Source organism: Leuciscus leuciscus (genome assembly GCF_965113295.1).
Source record: "Leuciscus leuciscus genome assembly, chromosome: 19".
In the NCBI taxonomy this organism is placed as follows: Eukaryota; Metazoa; Chordata; class Actinopteri; order Cypriniformes; family Leuciscidae; genus Leuciscus; species Leuciscus leuciscus.
Genome location: NC_138743.1, coordinates 23,744,596 through 23,769,284, shown reverse-complemented (window position 1 = coordinate 23,769,284; position 24,689 = coordinate 23,744,596). Strand labels below are relative to the sequence as shown.

The 24,689-nt window shown below is 36.4% G+C and overlaps 3 protein-coding genes across 4 annotated transcripts; 1 reads left to right on the top strand and 2 right to left on the bottom strand.

Moving 5' to 3' along the window:
• Positions 1 to 2,618: 2,618 nt before the first annotated feature.
• Positions 2,619 to 9,310, bottom strand: LOC309481966 (transmembrane protein 205). Of its 2 annotated transcripts, none has more exons than XM_082147089.1 (4): positions 9,178 to 9,310; positions 8,099 to 8,244; positions 7,575 to 7,738; positions 2,619 to 5,671 (listed from the first exon to the last, which is right to left on the bottom strand). In XM_082147089.1, exons 2-4 carry the CDS (start codon positions 8,196 to 8,198, stop codon positions 5,369 to 5,371), a joined length of 567 nt encoding a protein of 188 aa, XP_082003215.1. In that variant the 5' UTR covers positions 8,199 to 8,244; positions 9,178 to 9,310; the 3' UTR covers positions 2,619 to 5,368. The 2 variants fall into 2 exon arrangements, with proteins under 2 accessions (XP_082003215.1, XP_082003216.1); XM_082147090.1 differs by having other exon boundaries at positions 8,099 to 8,238; positions 9,178 to 9,297.
• Positions 9,311 to 11,490: 2,180 nt separating this feature from the next.
• dhcr24 (24-dehydrocholesterol reductase) lies at positions 11,491 to 19,945 on the bottom strand. Its single transcript, XM_082146858.1, has 9 exons — positions 19,493 to 19,945; positions 18,334 to 18,492; positions 18,022 to 18,127; positions 16,601 to 16,719; positions 16,253 to 16,516; positions 15,070 to 15,213; positions 14,131 to 14,328; positions 12,846 to 13,024; positions 11,491 to 12,683 (listed from the first exon to the last, which is right to left on the bottom strand). Exons 1-9 carry the CDS (start codon positions 19,721 to 19,723, stop codon positions 12,530 to 12,532), a joined length of 1,554 nt encoding a protein of 517 aa, XP_082002984.1. The 5' UTR covers positions 19,724 to 19,945; the 3' UTR covers positions 11,491 to 12,529.
• A 1,395-nt stretch (positions 19,946 to 21,340) lies between these two features.
• Positions 21,341 to 23,831, top strand: LOC309482836 (uncharacterized protein). Its single transcript, XM_082148394.1, has 2 exons — positions 21,341 to 21,984; positions 23,180 to 23,831. Exons 1-2 carry the CDS (start codon positions 21,701 to 21,703, stop codon positions 23,418 to 23,420), a joined length of 525 nt encoding a protein of 174 aa, XP_082004520.1. The 5' UTR covers positions 21,341 to 21,700; the 3' UTR covers positions 23,421 to 23,831.
• The last annotated feature ends 858 nt before the right edge of the window (positions 23,832 to 24,689 follow it).

The window sequence follows — 24,689 nt, the reverse complement described above, 5'->3', positions numbered from 1 at the left end:
TCTGTCAAAAATGAGATGATAATATTGAGTGAATGCTCTCCGCACATAGTAGACGTCCATCAAATACTCTCACTTCAAACTCACTAAATCCCAGCCTCAGCCCATTCAGAAATGCCGGTACTTGGGTAAAAACCTAGGAGCCTGATAAAATATTTTTATATTAAACAAAAACTTTAGACGGACTTAGAGGCTTTTGCATCCGAAGTCTTCATTATATATATATATATATATATATATACACACACTCGTTCCCTCCTCCTGAGCCTTTAACATTGCTACAGTGGTGCCGAAACCCGGGAGGAAGGAGGAACGCGCTGTCAAAGAGCCCTCGGCAGAATCTGTCACCATGAACGCTCGTGGCGGTGGACTGGAGTAACTCGCTGCCGTTCGCCTGGGTTGTGGAGGGGCGGCTGCCATCCGAGAGGGAGTGGAGGAGTCGTTGCCTTTTGCCTGAATACGTTCACACCGCCGCCGACTTGAGCTTCCAAAGTTACCGGAAGTCATTCATTTTCAATGGAAGCTGGCTTCTCTCAGCAGCAAGGAGCGTCAAATCCATCGGTGTCGCGTTTTGGGCCTATATGGGGAGGCTGCAGACTTGGAGCCGGTAGATCTGAGCGTCAATCAGAAAGTTGATAGTATCTCAACTTTATGGTAATGAGCTATGACGCGGTTCAGTGGCAAGCAGCGGCAAACGCCAGCAACCAATCGGAATATAGACGTCCTTCGCGCTGGCTGATTCCGGAGAAACATACGATGTAAACTTTCGTTCCTGCCAAAACATTAGTTCCGAGAAAATGGAGGAGAAACTGATAATCGATGTTGCTGGGTTTCCTATCATTTATGATATGACGTTATTTTCATATAGGGACCAGTTACAAAAGAGAGAGAGCCCCGGCCACGCACTCACCTTCACCGTCTTCAAACAATACGTCTTGCTCTCTCTCCCTCGCGCATTTTCCCGACCAAATGTGACCAAAACGGTTATAAAAATGCTGTCATTATAAAAGGTTCCTAGTGTCAATGTATTGCTTGTTTTTTTTTCTGTTTACATTTCATGGTGTGACACAGACTTCAGAGCGGCCAAAGCGTCAACAGGCTTCCCCGTACTTTTTTGACAAGCGTCCTTGACAGGGCGGCCAGAGCTTCTCTGCAGCTCAAGTCAGCGGCGGTGTGAACGTACAGTGAGGCCGGAGCCTGCTGCAGTCCACCATGATGAGGAGGAGCAGGGAACAGGAGATTCGCTCCCGGGTGCCCAAAGCCAGAGGAGTCAGAGGGCCGTCCACCGAGGAGTGTCCTGCACCACCGCCAGGCATCGCGGAGGAGTTCACCCAGCTGGAAGAGGACTGAATGGCCCTCTATAACTCTCTCGTCTCTGTCTCTCGGCCTGTGGCGTGATTGCTAATGAGCTTCACCTGCGTGCCACACCGGTCTCGAGTCCCATGGACGAGTTCCAGAAGGATAAAAGGAGGAGTCACAACAATGCAAAACGAGAGAGGACTCACTAGGCCTGGATTTTAAGTTGCTGTTTAGTTTCAATGCGGCAGTTGTCCATTAGGGGCTGCTACTTTACTTAAGTTTTGTTGTTTGTTTATTTTTGAATTAAGTGAAACTACGATTCATTTCTCACGAGAGAACCAACACGATTCACTTCTCTCTTCTGCAGAATATTACGAGATTGAAAAATATTAAGAATTTAAACAAATTTGCACAGCAAGAAGAAAATAGCTGTCTATGAAAGAGGACAACTAAAAGAGAAAAGTCTTGCTATATCAGTGCAAGTAAAATTGTGAAGTTGGTTTATACAGTTGATAAAGGTATAGAGAGAATTGAACATTTAAGCTCACATGTAGTCATAGCTTTATCTATTGATTCATTTCAACGGAGTGTAATAATAATAATTGATAAACTAAAATTGTACATGTGTGATTGATTAAGGGTATAATAATTACATAAATAATATCTATATCATACTAAATTATTATTCTAATTAAGCATTAAGCTACTAAAAGCTAGACAGTTTTGTCTTTAATATTTTTTTTTGCTATGTAGTTACCTTTAATTTGGAGTAAAACAGGTGGAGTGACTTTATCGCATCAGACATGTGTTACTTTGCTCACAGCTGATTGGTCCAAGTTCAGAACATACCTGGAACTGGAACATAACCCGCCCCTGACCAGGTTAACCGGGGAGCGCAAGTTATGAACACTGCTAAAAGCCAAACCGCTTTCATGGTGCCTAAAACCCAGGGCTGGTGCAAACTAAACTGAAACATACCTGGTTAGCCACTTAAACCAGCTTCATGTTATAGGCCCCTGGTATATATCAAATCCAACATCTACGTTTTTGATTAATCTGTTAATGTGTTTTTGTATTCATCTGCATTACTGCCCTGCTTATGGTCATAAATATTTCAGTCACGTGAAACCAATCAGCATCTGAAGTTCTGAACCTATATTTACAAAATGTTCAACATGTTCTTATTTTAGATCTTTTGTTGTTTGTAAAATATATTTGCATTTATACCAGTAAAATATTTAACTCCAAGTACAGGCTCTCCTTGACATTAGACTACAGTTTTGGCCTGTTGAGATTGAGAACAAAAAGCATAAGAATCTAAACACAATTGTATTAATTTATTTGAAAAAACAAACAAAAAACATTCATCCCATTTCCATACAGTACACAATGTAACTGCAACAGCTTTACATTCATCACAGACTCAGACATTAATCTTCATTCAAGGTGACGTGTGATTTCTGCACAAATTACAAATGGAAAAAACAGTAGGCTATGTTTTGACATTTTAACTTTGCAGTTTGATGCCATAAAGCCACACTTCAGCTTTACATAAAGGGATGCAATATAAAATGAAATTACCTTTTATTCAGACAGAACCAAAAATATGTTCTAAGAATGTTTTGCTAACATGCTAACATTCCCATTAAGCTATAAAAAGTCTCAACGTTCAAATTGTCCAGTTTTGTAAAATGTTTTTTTCCTCAGTTATGTGAACGTAAAGGGAACATTCCATTTGTTCATTTTGCAAACAAAACTAAAACGAGTAGTAGCCTAACAAACAAAGTCCAACTAAACAGATAAAAATGTTCTATAAATAATGTTTTTGTTCTAATGTTTTGAGAACATTATTAAAGTCAAGACACTTTGAAAGAATGTTATTAATGTTAGTGTAGGGCCCGTAGGGGCCGTTCACACAGAACGCGTTTTTCCATTCAAATGCGCCACTTTTCCATTGTTTTTCTATGTAAACGCGCGCTAGACTGAAGGTTGCGCTCGCAGCGTCACGCACGCGGCGTTCAAGTTCAAATCAGTTCAACTTTTAAAAAACGCGTCCCGAAACCGTGCGTATTCTACTACTTTTCCAAAGCTAAAAACGCGTTCTGTGAAGGAGCCCTTAAGAATGTTCTTTCCTAACTTTGAGATAACCTAAAAATTCTGAGAATGTTACCTTTTTGTTGGCGGGTATGCAAAAAATTCTTAACCTACTACTTCATCTACATAGCCAGACAATAACGAAACTTCAGCTAAAAATCCATGGAACTTCAATGACACAAAGTTATTCTGTATTTGATTCCATTGACCATGATATACTAGATGATATTTTAAGCCTTCTTAATTTAAACACACTAAATATAATCATTAACAGGTTCACTGTTATAGCTGCCGGTTCATTTGCATTGATAAAATATAGTCAATCCCTAATTACAGGGACAAACTCAAAGCCTCACCAGCATCTTACTGGGAACTGCCATACAGTACTGAAAAATGGAAGATATCGCTATAGTATGCAAGGCACTGTACAGTAACTGATACGAATATGGTGGACAGACAGCAGAAGTGTAAAGCGACTGAACGCAGAATCTACATTCCATAGCAAGGTGTAGCCATTATAATAATGGTGCTGCTTATTATCTGAATACACACAAATTAGTGAGTCACATCACGTGTGTTTCACAAAAAAAAAAAATGCCTCTAAAGAACACTGTCAAGATACACCCAGGTAGTCCTGTTTGCTGTTGCTTAACACCTGCAAATGGCACGGAGTGCAAAAGCAGTCAAACAGGAGATGAACTGGTTTCTGTTGAACCTGTCATGACAAAGGTCAATTTGATGGTTTCAGATAGAGAGCATCTACATCTGTAAATGTCTCTTAACAGCAAATATAAATTAAACAATGCCTCAAACGTTGAACATACTTCATGAACCAAACTGACATGGTGTGGAAAAAGTTTGGGGGCAGTAATATTTTGAATGCATATAAAGTCTCTTTTGCTCACCAAGACTGCATTACTTTGATCAAAAATACAGAAAAACAGTAATATTGCGCAATAGTATTAAAATAGCTGTTTTCTATTTTAATATATATTAAAATGTAATTTATTCCTGTGATGACAAAACTGAACTTTCAGCATCATTACTCCAGTCTTCAGTGTCACATGATCCTTCAAAAATTATTCTAATATGCTTCTAATTTGCTACTCAAGAAACATTTATTATTATTAGTGATGTTGAAAACAGTTGTGCTGCTTAATATTTTTGTGGGAACCGTGATACATTTTTTCAGGATTCTTTAATGAGTGAAAAGTTCAAAAGAACAGCATTTTTTTTCTTAAATAGAAATCATTTGTAGCATTTTTATGTCTTTGCTGTAACTTTTGATCAAGTGCTTCCTTGCTGAATTAAAGTATTAATTTATTTTTTTAAATAAACTTACTGACCCCAAACGTTTAACAAGTAGTGCATATTTTATACTGTGGTACAACTGGTGCTGGGTGCATTTTATTTAAGCTCTAATTCAACATTAAGATGAGAGCATAATTAGCATATTCATCCTTGTTAAAATGTAGAAGTGCACTGAAAGATTGTGCGCGAACATGTTGATACATTCACACCTAGTCCAGGAGAAAAGGGTGAGGCTGTCTGTTGAAACAGAGAAACCAAATTATTTGATAAAATATATATTTTTTGTGATAGAGTGAGGTTGCTCAGAAAACCATAACAACTTCTAGAATATAAAAAAAGGAAACCGTTTAGAAAATATATCTCCACTTCCCATTTTTGTTCATTTAATCTCGCGTGTCGTTTTCTTTTCCCTCATTCCGTGCAGTGTAACATCTTTTTAATTGAAATATCCACAGCCATTATCTATAACATTTACAACAAATATTCTCTATACATATTTTATGCTAAAACTAGCACAACAAAGATTAAAAAAAGACCCATCACAAGAATGAGCAGATTTGTCAGGAAGTAATCCAGTACCTGAGAGCAGCAGGAGTCACACAGACACTAACCGAAGGTTTTGCGTTGCACTGTGGGAGTATAACTCCACTATAAGGCAGGAAGGTCATCAGAGGGTGGTGAGGTTTTCTGCCAGGTAATATAGGCTGTAGCCGTTACACACGATACAGCAAAGGTTACAAAGAGAGGACAGCAGGTGGTACAGCCACAGCCGACCGCTCAGCTTTTTATACTTGGGGTCCGTCTCGCAGAGCTTGGCGTAGGCTTCCCGATTGGACGAGAGTCCGATGTCCTGACCCAATCCACAGGCCTGCTCAATCAGGTGCATGTCCGCCATGATTTCCGAGGTCATCTGACCAAACCACTGGGCGTTCACTGCCGCCACAGTCACACACACAAAATAAATGAAGATCTGGGGAGAAACCAGAAAGCTAGTAGAATCAAGAGAGAGTCTGTCATCTTACATAAAGGTTAGTTCACCTTAAAGGTCCCATTGCATGGATTATGTTATTATTTTAGAATGTTTCCTGGGGTGCCCTTATAATGTTAGTATGTTTTTTAGATCAAAAGTTGTTATAATTTAGAAATAAAAGGCATATTTCCTAGCCTGATTTTAGCCTCTGATTTGAATGCTCTGTTTGAAGGGGCGTGTCTGCTGTGAGACTTCCGTGTAAACGCCCACTGCTGTGATTGGCTGACATGCTTGCATATGAAATATCTAGCATTACATGTGGAACTCTCTTGAAAACTTTTACCATTACATCTATCATACGTTTTTACTATTACAGCTGTCGAGATAAACGAATCGTGAGAAGTTTTTTAAGTATATAGATCTCCCATCACATAAAAGGTTGCAGTGATGAGCATTGAGCAGATGACAGTCTGTTGATCACGTGAATGAAGATCTTATCATTGCAGTGCAGTTTCTGCACTCTCACTAATGATTTCACCAATGCAAACATGAGGTAAGTACAGTAAGAGCTTCAGTGTAACAGCGTCATTGATTTCATAACGAGTTTTGGCAAGTGTCCAGATAAACTCGCGCTGTGTGATTGACAGCTTGGGCGATTGGAAAGGGATTGTTCTTTGATCGCTTTCTGTATATATTTTAATCACAGTTTAAGTAAGATTATTTTCATCCTACTAAGAGAAACGACGTGAAGTTGATCGTTTAGTCACTGGCTTGATTTACTGATGCATAAACAGTATTGAACGATTTTGAGAGAAAGATTATCTGTCTGAACTTGAACAATTACACATCAGAAATTCACATAACCCACTGGTTCTTCAGAGGCTCGGATGAAGGAACTAAAAAAATACTTTTGTGTTCATTTGTACATCCAAACACTGAGCAACTGCCATGCTTCGCTCGTTTGCAAGCCATGATGTCTCTCGGGGAAAAAACAATATTGCGCTCGCACAGCGCATTTTCTCATGGGCGGGCCAAATTCTTTTTGCGGGCAAAGAAGAGAAAGGGGAGGTGACCTTTCCCCTTATGACGACATAAGGGGAAGATTTCTAGATTCGCCCGTCTGAGCTTTCATTTTCTCAAAAATAGCCAGGGCTTGGTTTACACCCATCAAAACGTCTAGCCACTGGGGGACAATAGGCAGGCTAGGGGAACTCATATTAATGTTAAAAAAACTCATAAAGTGACATTTTAATGCAATGGGACCTTTAAAATAATATTTTATTCATCCTCATGTCATTCCAAACATGTATGACTTCCTATTTTCCATTTAACAAAAAAAAAAACATATTTTGAAGAATGTGCTGGTTTGCTCTTTTTCATGCAACCGGAGATTCAAAAAGGAAGCAAAAGCATCATAAAAGTACTGAATGAGAGTCGACTTTTATGGCTCCATCACAATTTAAATCTTAACATTCACGAATTCATGAGCTGCTCGATTCAATTAATTCTTTTGACTCTGATTTTAGTCAATAAATCAGCGGAGTCAGTTCATAAAACCAATGATGTGTTAATGAATCTGACTGATTCAGTTAAAGTTCAATTCACTGACTCAAGGATTCAATTACAGCGGTTCTCAGCTCATTAAGATTATCAATGAATAAAGTGCTGTGTCTCCAACTCAGAACATGACTTCAGAAGACATAAATAAATATCATGCTCAAGTCTTTTATGGTGATCTTGTGTCCTTTTTGAAGCTTGAACGCTGCAGTCGCCATTAAATATCTTCTTTTTATGTTCCAAAGAGGAAAGGAAGTCGTACAGATTTGAGGGCCATTCGTAATTTTTGGATGAACTATTTCAGGAACATCTTTTCACATATCTGGGAACATTTTGTTGTGAATACCTGGAAGGCCTCTTTGTCATCCAGCATGTTGCTGGGATGGTACATGGCGAAGATGGTGAGGTTGAAGAAAGCGCAGGCAGAGCCGATATGCAGGTAAAACGGGAAGAGCCTGCTCTGGATGAAGCCAAACGTGTGTCGGTTTAGATGGTTGTCCATCACAAAGCCTGAGCAAAACAAAAGTAAAAATCAAGACAGCCTTAAGGACTGTGCATATTATAAACCTTGTTTAGATTTGAATACATTTGTATAAATGTATAAAACTACCCTTGTGAAAAAGGAAGTACATTTAGCATATTAAAAAAAAAAAGGGAGTACTTATTACACATTAAATAACATCCTTTAAAAGAATATACTTAAGTGTGAACTGAATGTACATTTTTCAGACACTTGACTGCATGTTATTTACAATTAAATAAAAAAATTTAAATGCACTGTACTCTCTTCAAGTATACCTAAGTGGCCTTTTATTTAATTAATAAATGGGGGGGATATGGGGGATATGGGGGGACAGTGACCACACCTACCCGATATGAAGGTAACCCATATCTGCATTCCCCAGAAGGTGGAGAGGAACACGAGGTGAAGGAGTTTAGCAGTGACAGGAGGCTCTCTGTCTGTAGTCATTGTCACGGGCAAACTTATCGTCTTTCACCTCCCTCACTCACTGTCACTGTGACGGAAAAAACATTCATACATCAAGTTTATGTAAGAGTTAATGTCTTGTACAAGTCTTAAGTCATGTACTTAATGTGATGCACACTACAAAACACATTCTGCGTTATAAACAAAAGAGGTGGAGGCACTCACCTTTCACCCACATGAGTAACAAGGCATAACATAATGGAACAAACCTTCTTAAAATAAGATCTGCCATCTAATATGAATCATACCAGGTACACTGACTAACAAATTAAAGGGATTGTTCACCCCTAAAATGAAAACTTTGTCACCCTCACAGAATGACAACCCCAGTAACCATTCACTTCTATTGAATGGAAAAAATATGCTAAGAAAGTGAAGGGTGACTGAATCTGCCTAACATGTTTTGTGTTCAACAGCAGTCATACAAAGGACATGAGGGTTAATAATTGACAAATGTTCATTTTTGGGTGAACTGTCCCTTTAAGAATCGTCTGCGTGACTGCACTGCACTACTTGAGCTCTTTTATTGTGCAAAGGCCGATTCACAAACGCCATGTCCAGAATGTAGGCTGTGTCTCAAAAGCTGCTGAACTGCCTACCTAGACTGCATTGTCGGTTGGTTCCGAGACTGCACAGACATCTGCACGCGTCTATAATGCCCCGAAAGTACTGTCTATGTAGGCGGCTCACTAGCTGTTGAGACACAGTCACGGTGTCAAACAACTTCCAAAACTTCCGATTAAGTCTATTTCCAAGCGACTATTACCAACAGATCAAATCCATTGATATTTTAAACTGGCACCGACGTAAGTTACAGTACAAGACAGAAAAGCTCTCGCAGCACGTAATGTTTGTTGCGTCGTGTGAAAGCTACACCTGTAGGGTTATGGTTATGGTTATGACAGGCTGGATATCATTACAGCTAACGTACATGCTTTCACCATGATGTCGATCTACTTACCGGACGATCACCAGTCACTATGTAAATCGTCGTTGGCCGGTTGGTAGAGCACCATAAATGTACGGTGAAGGAGGAACCGGTCTGCAGCTGTAGTAACTCTGTGGCAGTCAGACCAGTGGGAGGGGTTTATGCGTGTTGCGTATGCGGTTGGGCGTGGTTTGCATGTTTTTGTTATTGTTGGGCGTGGTTTGTATACTGGTGGGCGTGCTTTATGTGGATGCTTTTTGATTACGGTAATTCTTGATTAAGGAAAAGGTGTTTTGCACATGTACATAAACACATTTTGCTGTCTATATGGGATATATAGAAAAAAATAAAATAAAAATATGTTTAGTCATATTTATAGCTCACTTCTGGGTATTTGCCCTGAAAAAATGGTTAAGCACACACAAATATTTGGCTATAAATGTAGCCTACGTTTAAAAACGTATCTTATTGTTATTTAAATAAGTAAAACAAATTACTTTGTGAAAAAATATTTGGACAACATGTTTGATATGTCAGGCAGTTGAGAATTTAGGGCCTATTCACCTCAACAAAGGACCAGATAACTGATAAAGACCTTAATTATAGCTGTTCTGACTGTAAAAAAATCTGAGGATTCACTCCCTCTGTTACTTCACTTCACAGGGCATGTTCAAACTGGTGGATTCATTAGTGCTCAACATGTCATTGGTCTGTATTTAATGAGTGTGAATGAGCAAAGGGCAGGGTAACTCTCTTGGGCACTTTCTTTACTGTTTGTCCCACTGCTTTGATTAACAATTGTTCAGGGCAATTACCATATGCAACTAAAGGAGAACAAAACCAGAAACACCAGGGACATCATGAACATTTGTGAGTATGAATGTATAATAGAAAAGAAACCTTGGGCCAGACTTGAAAAATGTTCATCTCTTAACTGAATTCCAACAAGCTTAGCGCATATACAGTACCTGTTAAAAGTTTGGAAACATATATATTTTTTATGTTTTTGAAAAAAGTATTTTATGCTCACCAAGGCTGCATTTATTTATACAGTAAAAACTAATATTGTGACATATTATTACAGTTTAAAAGAATTGTTTTCTATTTGAATATATTTTTAAATGTAATTTATTTATGTGATGGCAAAGCTGAATTTTCAGCATCATTACTCCAGTCTTCAGTGTCACATGATCCTTCAGAAATCATTCTTTGATTCTTTGAAACATTTACTATTCTTATTATCAATGTTGAAAACAATTGTTTTTGCTGCTTAACTTTTTTTTGTGAAAACAATATTCAAACATTTGTGGACAGATTAAAAGAGAGAGAGAGAGATTAATACTTTTATTCACTAAGGATGCATTCAATTGATCAAAAGTGACAGTTAAGACTTTTAAAATGTTACAAAAGATTTCTATTTCAAATAAATGCTGTTCTTTGAAAAAGTGTATATCAAAGAATCCATAAAAATGTATCACAGTAAAAAAAAAAAGAATAAAAATAGCACAACTGTTTTCAACATAATAATAAATGTTTGTTGAGCGTCAAATCAACATATTAAAATGATTTCCGAAGGATCAGAAATCGTGGATACATGCTGATTCATTTTGAACAATGAATCCATTGCCTCACATTTGAAATCTAAGAAACCTTATTTTGTGAAATAATGTGCTTGTGCCATATTTTGATCAAATAAATGCTTTGATGCTTTGTAAGTTTGATCGATCGATAGATAGATAGATAGATAGAATGCTATTTATGCACTCAAAATACATAGATTGTCAATGTTGTGACTGAACCTTTTCTCTTACCCTAATCTGGCAACATTTCACCAGGCAGTTTTATAGGCATGTGGGACCATTAAAGAAAAGACTTGAAGGTATAATTCAGTCACTAGAGGGAGACATGGGAGAAGTGTTTCCTTAAGCGTTTTCCATCATTTATGTGCATTTTAATGAGTGATGATAGATATTAGTGAAGATTTGTATGATGGTTTAGTTTTGGAGGGATATTATAATGTTGCCAAAAAAAGAAAAATGTTCTCTTGAAGCAAAGATATTTAATTAATATGATATGGAGGTGACTGCTCAACAAGGTATTATCATAAAGTGCCGGCATCATGTTACAGGGAGAGACTGGGAGCAGTTAATGTTCATTTGGGCAAGATGGATGATAGTTTTTATATGGTATATATTCTTCAGGCATAAATCCACTCCATCCCAGCCCATACACATTAAGCACTGCCATCAAAACCAGAAAAAAACTCTGCGGAAGCTCCATTATTAGATACTGAACATTTATATTGATCAAAGCAAAATTCAATGACATCAACAGCAGGACAGTCTGTATGGTTTAAATTATTCATTTTAATGGATATTTTGAGACTGCTAAGTATGTGACATCCAGCACACTGAAAATACAAATACAGAATATATACTGTGTGAACAGTATAAAAGGGCAAAAACAAGTTCAGAAGGCCACACATATGATATTTAGATCAAAAAATAATGGCTTATGTTTTTAGACAAAATACTAACCTATGTAACTGAATAACTTTCATAATACGCACAAATATATTTTTGATATTAAAAAGTGGTACATTATGGGTCGAAAACAAATGCTAAACACATTCACAAACGGTGCCAGGCGTATATTAAATGCTTTAATGTTTTTAGTATATAAAATATCCCTTTCAACACACCTCTAAAATAAATCAGTATGTTAGATATTGTTAAGACATCTAGTGTGAGGTAGGAAACATTGACAACGTAGGAAAATAAAGAATTTGTTCTTAAATTTCATTTGTTTTAATAATCATTGGTAATTATGGAAGCTCATTTTCAGCATGAAATAAAAAAAGATGTTATTTTCTCTCACAATTCTGAAATTGTTTCTAGTAGCAATTGCGAGCTTGTCTTTATATAAAAAAATGATACATATATATAAATAACTATTTTAGAAAACGTTATATATATATATATATATATATATATATTCTAGTCCTATATAGCTTCAATAGTATAGCTCTTATAATAAATGTTGGTCATATGATGCTTAACAGATCATTAGTCAACGTTTTCTAAAATAGTTTCATTTATAATTTATATTTATTCACATTTGAATGTTCATAAACTACTGATCTGTTAAGCACCATATATTAAGTGAATCTTATGTTAAACTTAAAAAAAAATTAAAATAATAAGGGCCTTTATTTTTTGTCTCAAATACAGACATAGGAGTTGAAATTTGAAACTTAGCTGGTGTTCCTTCAAGAAATAAGAGTATTTGCCCTGTATCTGCCCCAATGTGCTCATGTTCTTCAGCAAAAGCGTTGTACAGTTTATTTGGCTGTTTTGCTGGTCACACCTTTCAGGTTTGCTTTGATTCAGTGTCTTGCAGACTTGCAGATTTTGTCAAATACTTCAGGAAATGCATCTTTACAGTCGAGCTGCTCTCTGAGTTTATGATACAGTGTTCCATCGAACATCTCCCAGAATTCCTGTCGTTCCATGTATACATCAGCATACAGCATCTGGAATCTAGATATGGAAGTGCTGTGTTATAAAATACCCGGGTATTTCAGTGACAATAATGTTTTAAAGACTTTTATCACTTACAATTTTACAGAATTTCAAAACATGGTTATTGAAATTTAGGCCAGTCTTTGCCAACTAATGGAAAGGTGAAAAGTGATAACTGACCCATGAACCTCTCTAACAAACTTCTCCAGCTGGCGCGTGGATGATTTGGCTTCAAAGTGTTTGACTTGGGGCTCCCCATACGCTCCGATATCAACATACAGTTCATCTTCATTTCCTTTAGGATGCACCATTCCCGGCTGATTGGGCAGCATGAAGGGACACAGCCACAGAGGATACACCTACAACACACATCACCATGAGAAAATGCACTAAATGTAGTACATTGCATATACACTATCATTCAAAACTTTGGATCAGTCAAGTTATTTGATTATGTTTTTGAAAGAAGTCTCTTATGCTCACCAAGGCTGCATTTATTTGAACAAAAATTAATCAAAACAGTGATACTGTGAAATATTATTACGATTTAAAATAACTTTTCTTTTTGAAAATATTTGAAAATGTAATATATTCTTGTGATCAAAGCTGAATTTTTCAGAATCATTACTCTTGTGCAAAGTCACATTTTTGATGCGTATCGAAGAATTTATTTGGTAAATGTGATTCCATCATACTTTATGCACGTTTTCTTACTGGATAAAAAAATAATAATAATCCGCATATATTATATTATATTATATCTAATCCGCAAGGGTTTAGAGTTACATTCAAACTATTTTAAGGCATGAAGAATTTTAAATATGAAAAAAAACAAAACTTTTTGGGTTATCAAAGGTGAGTTTTAAGGTTTTCAGTTTCATTGATAATGTTACAAAAGATTTATATTTCAAATAAATGCTGTAAACTTTCTATTCATCCCGAAAGAAGATTTCACATAAATAAGCAGCAAAAACTGTTTTCAACATTAATACAAGTATTATGTGACACTGGAGTAATGATGCTGAAAATTCAATTTATCATGCATAAATTACACTTTTGAACACATTAAAATGGAAAACAGAAATGTTAAAATGTAATATACAGTATGTGTGTGAGTGTATTGGCCCTTTTTACATTGTTCTGATTTGGCTGCTTTAGAGCTGTTCAGTTTGTAGTCTGGAAGAGAATTAGTTTTTTGAGTCATGGGTTCCCGTGAGAATTTCTAATGTGTTTTCAGAATAGCAGCTTTCGATTTTTGAGCAAAATAAAGTCTGTGGTGAGCATTACCGGAACAGACTTTCATATAAACAAATATATTTTGATGCCTGCTTTTTACAATAAATAAAGAATTCTGTTTTAAAACTTTAGCATGTTTAAGATGAAAAATAACAGACAAAAAAGTACAGATTTATAATATTAGCCAACAATTTGTCACCACATGTTTGTGTGTGTTTGTGTGTCTCACGTGTATGTCCTCGTGGAAGCGGAGGATGGAGTTCTTGATGTGTTTCATGGGGACCAGCATGTCCTGCACCACATGGTGCTGCTCGTACAGTTTGCGGATGGTCTCTCCCTGCGTGAGCTTCAGCAGAGAGATCTTAGGAGGAACCATCCAGCCGAACACATACCTGAACAACGGGTTATTCCCAAACGGAATGATGTCCTGAAAAACAGACAAAATGGTGGAAGGAAATGTGATGGTAAGTTTACATGGTTGATAGATGAAAAAGTAAAGGGGAACAAGATATAGAATAAGACAGAAAAGAAATGGGCTGACCTATGAGTGTTTACACGAATATTACAGGAAGTGCTGTTAGCAAATGCAAGAATATGTGTACATGTACAGCATTCTTTATGATCACAAAATTCATGTTTGAAAGTCAAAACACACTCCTGACCTGAGCTTTTGCTGCATAATTTATTGAGTAATGTTAGACTAGTGCTGCCAATCAACAGACAACGCATGCTTCCTGTAGCTAATGGAAGGCTTCAGTGGATATAATGCATCAAAACTGTGTGTGAGAATGTTTGAGAGTGAGACAGAAGGGTTAAGAGAGAGAGAGAGAGCGAGAGACGTCGCTTTATTAAGATGGAAGAGAAGAATAACAGTTGTCTCTTTAACTATGCATTATGGGACAAATGAAAGATGCTTACGCTAATGCAACCCATAGAGGAGGAAGCATGTGTCTGACTAAGTGTTTCAAACTCCTGATGCATTTGAAGTGTACAGTACACCACAAACCAAAAGCCAAATTGAAAGTTAAAACTATGACTGTCTCAATAAGAGTCTGATATTATTCATATCCCAAATGCAAAGCAAGATGATGACAGTTACTGTTATTATTTCTTGAAAAACAAATATGAAAAAAGGCATATAATTGGGTGATTTTGTTGAGTAATTTACTTGTAGTTCCCAGAAAATGCTGCGGGTGTGTCTGTGGTAGTAGTGCCGGAGAGGAATGTACTCCACTGCTACACGGTTCTGCTTGAGGAAACCCTCCACATGCCGAAAGAACCACGGCTTGAAATAGTAACCTATACAGTTTGTCTAACAGACAAAGGGAAAGACAGAGAGAAAAAGAATCTGAATGATAAAGCAATGGGGTTTAATTGTAAATGTTTTCATAATAATCACACGAGTGTCATTGAGAAAGTGGGCCGTTGCCAATAAACAGGCAAGTGAAGTTTGTTTCCACCACGGAAAATAAAAAATAAAAAAGGTAATTGCAAATTTTTATCTCACAATTCAGAATTTTTTTCTCAAAATTGTGAGTTCAACACTCAATTCTCCCTTTTTTTCTCAGAATTGTGGGTTTAACACTCAATTCTGACCTTTTTGCTCAGAATTTTGTTTAAAACTCAATTCTGCCTTTTTTCCTCAGAATTGCGAGTTTGAAACTCAAATCTAATTTGCTTTTCAACTGCAAGTTTAACAGAATTCAGAATTTTTTTCTCAGAATTTCAAGTTTAACATGGAATTTGGACTTTCTCACAATTGTGAGTTTAACACTCAATTCTGACTTTTTTTTTTCTCACAATTGCAAATTTAACACACATTTCTGACTTTTCTTTTCAATATTGCCAGTTAAAAACTCAATTCTGACTTTTTTTCTCGAATTTTGACTGACACAGAATTCAGACTTTCTTTCTTAATATTGCGAGTTTAACATGCAATTTCAATTTTTTTTCTCACAATTGCAAGTTTTACAAAGAATTCAGACTTTTTTTAATCACAATTGCAAGTTTTATGCAATTTTGACTTTTTGTTATTCTGACATTTTTTCAATATTGCGAGTTTAACAGAATTCACACTTTTTTATCACAATTGTGAGTTTAACATGTAATTCTGACTTTTCCCTCACAAATGTGTTTAACAAGCAATTCTGACTTTTTTTTTTTTTTTGAATTGTGAAATATAAACTTGTAATTGCAAGAAAAATAGTCAGAATTGTGAGATAAAATTACCTTCAACTCTCAATTACCTTCTTTTTTTTCTTTTTTTATCCATGGCAGAAACAAGCTTCAATAAGTGGGCCATAAAAAAATTCTAAGAAAAAACAATCAGATAACAGAATTTTCATTATCACCTTGTCAGGCTCTGCATAATCTGTCAGGGTGCCCGTCATAATCACGGCCTCGTCCCGAGAGTACTGCAGTCCCTCCACAAACTGGTTCTCCTTATTGGCTGATTCCTCTGCAAACTTCTTGCAAATAGCATCCAAGCCTCGTACAGGTTCGTAACAAAGCTTCACCCATTTTCGAGCTGGAATTATCCGGATCTCCGCCGCAACCAGGAACCCCAGAGTCCCGCAGGACCAAGGAACGGCATAGAACAGGTCAGAGTTTTCTTTCTGTGAGCGAGAATTTTGTTTTAATAAAGATTTTTAACCCATCTATGTGTGTGCATTTTATATACTCTGTAACAATGGACTCACCTCAGTGCAGCGGACCAGACTACCATCAGCCAACACCAGCTCAAAGGCCACACAAATGTGCTGGAACAGGCCATAGATGTGAGATGAAGACTCAATGCCTGTTCCCATTACCAGCCCACCTGAATCACGAGAGACACTTTCAAACACTTGAAAAATACACTGATAATATATTTGGTAAGCAAATTTGAAAAAGTGCCAACTGGGAGCTAAAAAGAAAGGATCAAAAGTCCAAATAACTGACCTTTGATTGCAGATGCACAGCTCTAAACTGCTTTTAGAAATGGTATTGTATAAAACTATTGCTTTGATACGGTGCTTATGGTTTCAAAGATATAGGAATCAATACATGTGGCCAGAAATATCTCCTATCGTCCAACACTTCACAAAAACAACACACCTTTCCCATGTCTTATTACTAAGCACGGTGTCTCTACAGAATTACAAATGAATTTGAAGGAGAGAGAGTATAAAACAATTCTCCGCCAATGAGCACTCCTTTCTGGGATCTATAAACACTTTCAGCAATAGGACCCGTATCCGCCCCAAATCTAATCTGCCTCATTGAAACCTAATTAGGAGCAGCCTCTGATGCACCACACATGGCATATAATATTGATCAGGAGAGAACGTTATGCTCCATTTAAAGAAAGCGAATATCTGCAAGTGCTCAGAGACATTAAACAAATCCCTTGCGGAACATGCGGAAAGAGAGGGAGAGATTATTCAGGTCAGAGATGATTTACAATCTTCATCTAAATGGAGAGAAGCGTTACTGTGTGCTGAGTAGAAAATGCTCAAATGCATCTAGACGCCACACAAATAAGAGTTTGCTGTAATCTGAGGCTTAGTAACAAACAACTAGGCTTAACACACGGATGCTGGGAAAAGTATGTGAACCCTTTTTGTGCACGTATTATTGAATTTATCCAGATAGTCATGTGCTTTTCCCTGCAAATATACTAGCTGAATTTCAGCTTCGGAGGCACTTGTTTACACAGTGATGTGAATGTCCTTTTCCTTTTGAAGTGCATGCAAAGTGGATTTGCTTTCATAACGCTGTACAAAAGCGTATTCTTGACATGTCGACAACACTCAGCTACAACTACGGTGTTTGAGGGTCAAAGTTGACGTTGATCGCAGGCAGCCAATGGAGAACATACACTGACATTATGCAAATTATGCAAACCTACGTAGGTTCGTGCAGGAAGTAAGGCTGGAATTGCTGACGACTCGTTTCAGGCAGTTATAAAATTGGTTCTTGGGAAATCTATCATGCACTTTGATCTTTTAAATTTTGCTGACCTTTTATATTCACAAACAGCTATATCACACTACATGAAAGATAATATCCCCCCCAAAAAAGCATGATAAAAAGGCACTTTAAACATTTGTTTGATTAGAAATTCTCTCTCATAACCTACCAACTGTGAGGTCATCAAGTTCAGGCAACACAGGCAGTGTCCAGCCAATAGCGTTGAGCAGAGCGGTCACCTGACCCATGTTAGCTAAAGGTTCAACACGCACCACCTGGAAAATTGGTAAACGCTTGATTTGGTACATTACCTCTCTTTACATTAACTTTAATAATCACATATGATGCAAATTATTTTTGAAATTCTTATCTACAGACATTTTCACTGTCCACTGAAAGCATTTTCTTTCCAAACTTTTAATGAGGAGAAGATATCTAAACAATTTTGTTGTTTAAAAAAAGCATGTTTGGCAACAGCTACCTGCCGTTTTGTGTCCACCTCCAGGATGTCCATCATGTTAATCATGATGTTCTTGTGCGTCTTCTTGTATTTTCCCACCCTGAGGGACACAGTCAACCATCCTGGACGACCTGTGCACATATATTTCTTCTTTCCCCCGTCTTTTTTCCATTCTCGCACCTGAAACATTGAAATCATCACATTTTATTGAAATCAAATTGCATCAAAGTCTCATCAAGTTTATGCATTCTTAATATTTAATTTTTTTTTTTTTTTTTTTTTTTTTTACATTTATTCAGCAATAACCACAATAAAACAGCTACACTATCTTGTATATCTTTCACATACTACTATGTTTCAAGTAATTTCAAGTTCAATTTGATTCGGTCATGACCAAAAGTGATGTCATTTACTGAGTAATTAGTCTATTTTTTTATCAGTCTGACATATTCATATTTGTGCACCTCAGTGTTATTTTAGTATTATTTATATAATGTTATAGTGTTTATTACGATTTAGCTTACTTTTTTTTTTAAGTTTCAGAGTTGGTAATTTTGTTATGTGCTAGTTAGTTTTTTGTTATTTAATATTTCTATGTAGCATTAATTTATTTTTATTTCAGTTTTAGAAACTTATGTACTTTATTTCCGTTCTAATTTGCCTTATAATATTTATATTTTAGCTTTATTTCAATTACCAGAAACGATTTTAAAGTGTTTTACTTTTAGTTGCCATGACAGGTGCACCAAAGCTGTTATTGTTAGGTCGAATAGTAGGGGGCGTGTCACTACCTTCTGGCCACGCCCTGTGTCACCCCATATGTCACCGCGACCGGTATGGGGACGATCCTTGCTACCTTTTAGTATACCGTTTTTTTCTATTTTTTTTTTTTATCAGAATTCTTTAAAGAGTCACCCGCTTAATAGATAAGGCACATTTCACGTTTTTCATGCATATTCATTAGTATTAGGCTTTACATGAATATCTAATTTTACTGCATAATGTATGATCAATCTCACTGATGTAGGCTAGCCTACTGAATAAATATTGAACAGAAAAATGCAATCAGATCCTGATTTTCTTAAGTGCAGTATTGAAGTATAATATATGAAAACATGAACGTACAGTATAAAAATCCCAGGCTCTATGAAAAAGCTGAAGCATGAGGTTTTTCCGTTACCTGTCTCTGGATGTCTCTGACTCGCTGGTCGTGCTGTTTGGGCGCTGAGCACATCTTGAAGATGATCCACGCGCGCAGGTAATAGTACACATCAAAGATGACGGATAAGGGGAGGAGAAAGAGACAAACAAAGATCCATCTCTGGTGTATTATCACGTACTCCAAGCCCTTTACTTTAATCCATAATAAAAACAAAACAACAAACCCACCCAAATATAACAACGGATCCATTCCGACAGCTTTTTAAATCACGAGTCGCCTAATTTCAAAGGAGTTTAAGAGAGCATGGAGCTTGTTTCTTGACTTTCCTTTGGTAAATGCTTTTATTTGTATTCACAACGGACGAACATAAAAAACATGCATTAACGCGGTCTAATAAACTGTCATTTCATTCGACTTGTATTCGTTATGCGACCTTTCTCACTACTTGCACGCTTACGATTTGTCATTATATTTTGCATGTATTTTCCAGGTGGTCTGAGCACCGCCCCCAGCATGCGGTGATTGGTCAGTAGAGCGTCAAATCAGATGATGCCAGTGGTTTCGTATCGTCTCTTCAGCCAATCACAAAAAAGAATCACCGTCACACCATTGACTCGGTGCGATGAGTTCATTCATTATCATGCAGCAGTTGAGAAATGAGGTGACTACAGTACAGTTACAGGCACATGTCTGACATGCTGAGCTTATCTCTTGATATTTTTTAATGATAACATTTTAAATATGGTTCAAATACTATAATGTGCTATTTTATCGAGTTCTTTTCCAGGTTTAGCACAGCAAGGTGGTTTTTAGCGGTTTCTAACTTATAAGTAAAATAAGGTCCATGGTTAACATTAACATTAGGCTACTTCAACGTTCTGAGAATTTCTTTTTTAATGGTTGTAAAAAATAAAACCTAAAAGGCACGTTCCTAGAACATTTTATATGTTTCGCAAAATATAAACAAAATGGAACCACTAGCTACATAGGCCTACAGTGTATAGGAAACATTAGCCTACTTTGATTGTGTTTGAAAGAAGATTCTTCCGCTCATCACGCCTGCATTTATTTGATAAAACAAACAAACAAAACAAAACAAAACAAAAAACAGTAATATTGTGAAATATTATTATCATCATATTAGAATGATTTCTGATCATGTGACACTGAAGACTGGAGTAATGATGCTGAAAATTCAGCTCTGCATCACAGAAATTAATTATATTTGAAAGTATATGAAAATAGAAAACCATAATTTTAAATTGTAATAATATTTCACAATATTACTGTTTAAATGGTATATTGGCTATGTGTGTGTGTATATACTGTATATAGCATATATATATATATATATATATATATATATATATATTACTGCATATAGTACTGTATATAGTAGTATGTGTATATATATGCTTTATACAGTATACACACTGTATACTGCATATATTACTGTATACAGTAGCCTACTGTATATAGTATACATATAGTACTGTATATAGTATATAGTGTGTGTATATATATATATATATATATATATATATATATATATACACACATACACACAAACCCTATAAAAACAATCTAAAAGCTCATGAAATTTCAGAGCAATTTATTTCTAAATAATTAGTGGACCTACAAACTGACGTCATGATTGAGCATCTCATGAAGGGTTAACCGGCAAACGAACGATTCACATTGATATAGGCTAGAATGTAGCCTATTTATCAACTGGATTTTCGTTTAAACCTGTTTATACGAGACAAATCTATTTTAAAAAAGGTTTAAGGTCGCCACGTAGCCTACAACAAATAGCTCCTTTAAGGATCTACATGACTTCTTGTTGGGAATCATAATTTTAAATTCATGCCAATAAGCATCTGGCCTACAGACGGCTCTTGGGTGGGGCATGAACTCTAATGATGCTCTTATAATGACAGAGGAGTTTGACAGCAAAGCAGCTGCGCTCATTTGACAGCATGGACTAAACCTGACGCGCGTGAACGGCAACTCCATCGAGTGCAGGCGATGTTACATTTCTATAATGCATTTGATGTCCTTTTTATTTTAGCTACAAGTGATTAAATCAAGACAGTGGGTAATATGAAACTATTTCCTTTAGAATTGAACCAATGCAGAACGGTTCACCCTGGAGTCTCGATATCACCCTGAAGCTTAAGATGCGCGCGGATCATTCCAGATAGATCAATGATATGAACTTACATTATGCCTTCACTACATCATGGCGCTATTTTTATTGGAGTATTTTTAATAGTCACCGGTGGCTCCACCGCTTTTCTAACTTCTAATCAAAGTCGACTGCAGGCGTTCAGCATGTGCTGTGTGGTGCTCGGGGCGGTGATGCTCATTTTAGGACTTTTCTGGGCTATGAACGGCAAGAGAACCCCGGTGCCTTATAATGAAGAGTACAGCCACGACTACAGTCAAGTCATGTTCACCCCACCGGCCGGAAACCACATCCCCGAATCCCAGTCCGTCTTTCTGCACGGGTAAGTGTGGAGAAACGCATCATAAATGATCATAAACTGATGTTTGATAAAATGAAATCAACGCAGAAGATAAAGTCAGTTTGAGCAATTTATGATTCATAGGAGGTTCCATCGAAAAGTGCGTTAAATAGAGTCATACTTATTATCAACCGTTGCAGTTTCAGGAACCCCAAAACTCTCAGTCAAAAAAAGCCAGATCACTTCGTGAAAAACAAAAAACTAAAAAAAAATTATTATTAAAGTAGCCTATCCGTAAATGTGCACTCACATAAACTCTTGTCCATTTTAATGCAGCTTTTTTTGTGTTACAAAGTAAATTATAAAGGTTACACTTTTTTAAGGTGCCCTTGTTGTTACAGTGTAATTATACATTTAAGTACTGAATAATATTAATTAACTATATGTGGCCTACTTACTGTAGGGTTAGGGTAGGATTAGGGTTTGGTTTATGGTTAGTTGCATGTAATTATGCCTTATTTATAGTTATTGCTATTAGTAAATACATGTAACCTGTGTAACAAGGACACATTAAAATAAAGTGTTACCCGTATAAAATTGCAAATTGAAAGAAACTACTTTGTTACACATTTCGTGAATAATATCCTAATTCTTATAGGCTGTGGGTGTGTGTGTGTTGTATTATTGTTCTTATTCCAACACCCAGAAAGCTAATCTCTGAACTCATACTTCCTCTAACACACCTTTTAACACAAAACATGCAGATCATTTTACTTTTCCACCCATAACCCTTATCCATCCAGATTTGAGCCATATCTCTTTCTTTTCCCCCTCTCCCCCACCCTCAGATGTCATTAAAAATCACTTAGATGAGAAGTCTTAGAATGCTGCTGCTCCTCTGCGCTGTTATCTGATACTGAAATGCCCTCTAGTGTTGATCAACTGTATACAACCTTTCATTTAGGTCCCAGTTATCCAGGTCCAGAGTAATATATATATATATATATATATATATATATATATATATATATATATATAGGCCTATATATATAGGCCTATATATATATATATATATATATAGGCCTATATATATATATATATTTATATATATTATAAATATATATCTATATTGATATATATATATATATATATATATATATATATATATATATATATATATATATATTTCAGTATGAACGTATTAATAATAATAATAATGTGCGATTGTATTTTGAAGGACTGTGCAAAGGCGATGTGTATATGGTGATGATTTGGACTATCCCCCCATGGAGCCAGCCTGCTTCAGCCCTACCAGTCGAGGTCGGCCTCCTCACTGGGACATGGAACCTCCTCCGCCTTATGAGGTGGCCATCAAAACCACTAGGAGCTCCACACACCTGAGGCGCAGCTACTCGGACACACAGCTGCTCACTGAACCTCTGTTTGGACGCTCACGGGAGATCAGTTTCGAAGTGTGATATCTGTTCATCCCTTGAGACCCCAACTGAGGAGCTGATTACCCACCCCAAAATATTCACAAACAAGTGTTGATAAAGCTACGAAACAGGCATTAACAATCCACAGCTCGCAGAGGGGGTGTTTTGGGCCTCTTGAGATGGTTTTCATCTGAACATGTGTTAACAGCCTTTTCTCAAATAAAATGCATTATAAATGTAAAATCTATACGTAAGCTATTGGAAATATGTGGTTTATCTCTCATTAAAGATAATGTAATGCATTTTACAAGAGGTGTGGCTTTAATTTTAGGTAGGCCTTCTGTCTCCCACTCTTTCAATAATTGATCACTCACATTTTAGAAAATATTCTAATGCCTGAATGTTTGAAGCACACCTTATACTTAAAAAAAAAAAAAAATCTTCTACATATGGAAGATTATTCAGTCTGCAAACCACAAGATGTCAACAAAGTGTACAGTATATTATCATATTAGTGTATATATATATGTGTTTTCAAATAGATTAATCGCGATTAACCGCATCTAACATAAAAGTTTTTGTTTATATATATATATATATATATATATATATATATATATGTGTATATTATATATGTATATGTGCCTGTGTGTGCGTGTACACACCTATTTATGTATGCATATATACTGTATATATATATATATATATATATGTGTGTGTTTGTATATATATATATATATATATATATTTATACACACACACACACACACACACATATATATATCTATAATGTATGAATAAATATAAACATATATACGCAAATATATTATATAAACAAAAACTTTTATGTTAGATGCGATTAATCGATTTGACAGCAGTAATATATATATATATATATATATATATAGTTTTTGTTAAGGTGCTCTAAGCGATGTCACACGTTTTTTAGGCTGACATTTTTTTTGTCACATACAGCAAACATCTCCTCACTATCTGCTAGCCTGTCCCCTGAACACACTGTAAAAAAACGCGGTCTCTGTAGACAGCCCAGGCTCCACAAACGGCAAGAAAAACAAACTGGCCCAGCCTGGACCACGAAACATAACAAACAGTGTTCCAGCCAATAACCGTCAAGAATGATTTGGGGGCGGGGGTTGGGGGGTTAGTGCGCGTGCACACGAAGGGGGGTGTGGCCATATCAAATGGCCATATGTGACCATACGTGGCCACGTCGTCTCTTTGGTTGTGTGACGGCCATATCAAAATTCAAGAGAATATAATTCTAACGTTAGTCGTTGTCTAGAACATCTC

Coding starts and splice junctions, on each gene's coding strand:
- LOC309481966 (XM_082147089.1), bottom strand. CDS start 8,198: ATGACTACAGACAGAGAGCCTCCTGTCACTGCTAAACTCCTTCACCTC. Junction 7,739..8,098: donor ATGGGTTACCTTCATATCGG/GTAGGTGTGGTC, acceptor TGTTTTGCTCAG/GCTTTGTGATGGACAACCAT. Junction 5,672..7,574: donor ATGACAAAGAGGCCTTCCAG/GTATTCACAACA, acceptor GTTTCTCCCCAG/ATCTTCATTTATTTTGTGTG.
- LOC309482836 (XM_082148394.1), top strand. CDS start 21,701: ATGCCTTCACTACATCATGGCGCTATTTTTATTGGAGTATTTTTAATA. Junction 21,985..23,179: donor CAGTCCGTCTTTCTGCACGG/GTAAGTGTGGAG, acceptor TGTATTTTGAAG/GACTGTGCAAAGGCGATGTG.
- dhcr24 (XM_082146858.1), bottom strand. CDS start 19,723: ATGGATCCGTTGTTATATTTGGGTGGGTTTGTTGTTTTGTTTTTATTA. Junction 18,493..19,492: donor TCAGAGACATCCAGAGACAG/GTAACGGAAAAA, acceptor TCAATGTTTCAG/GTGCGAGAATGGAAAAAAGA. Junction 14,329..15,069: donor GCATTTTCTGGGAACTACAA/GTAAATTACTCA, acceptor TCTGTTTTTCAG/GACATCATTCCGTTTGGGAA.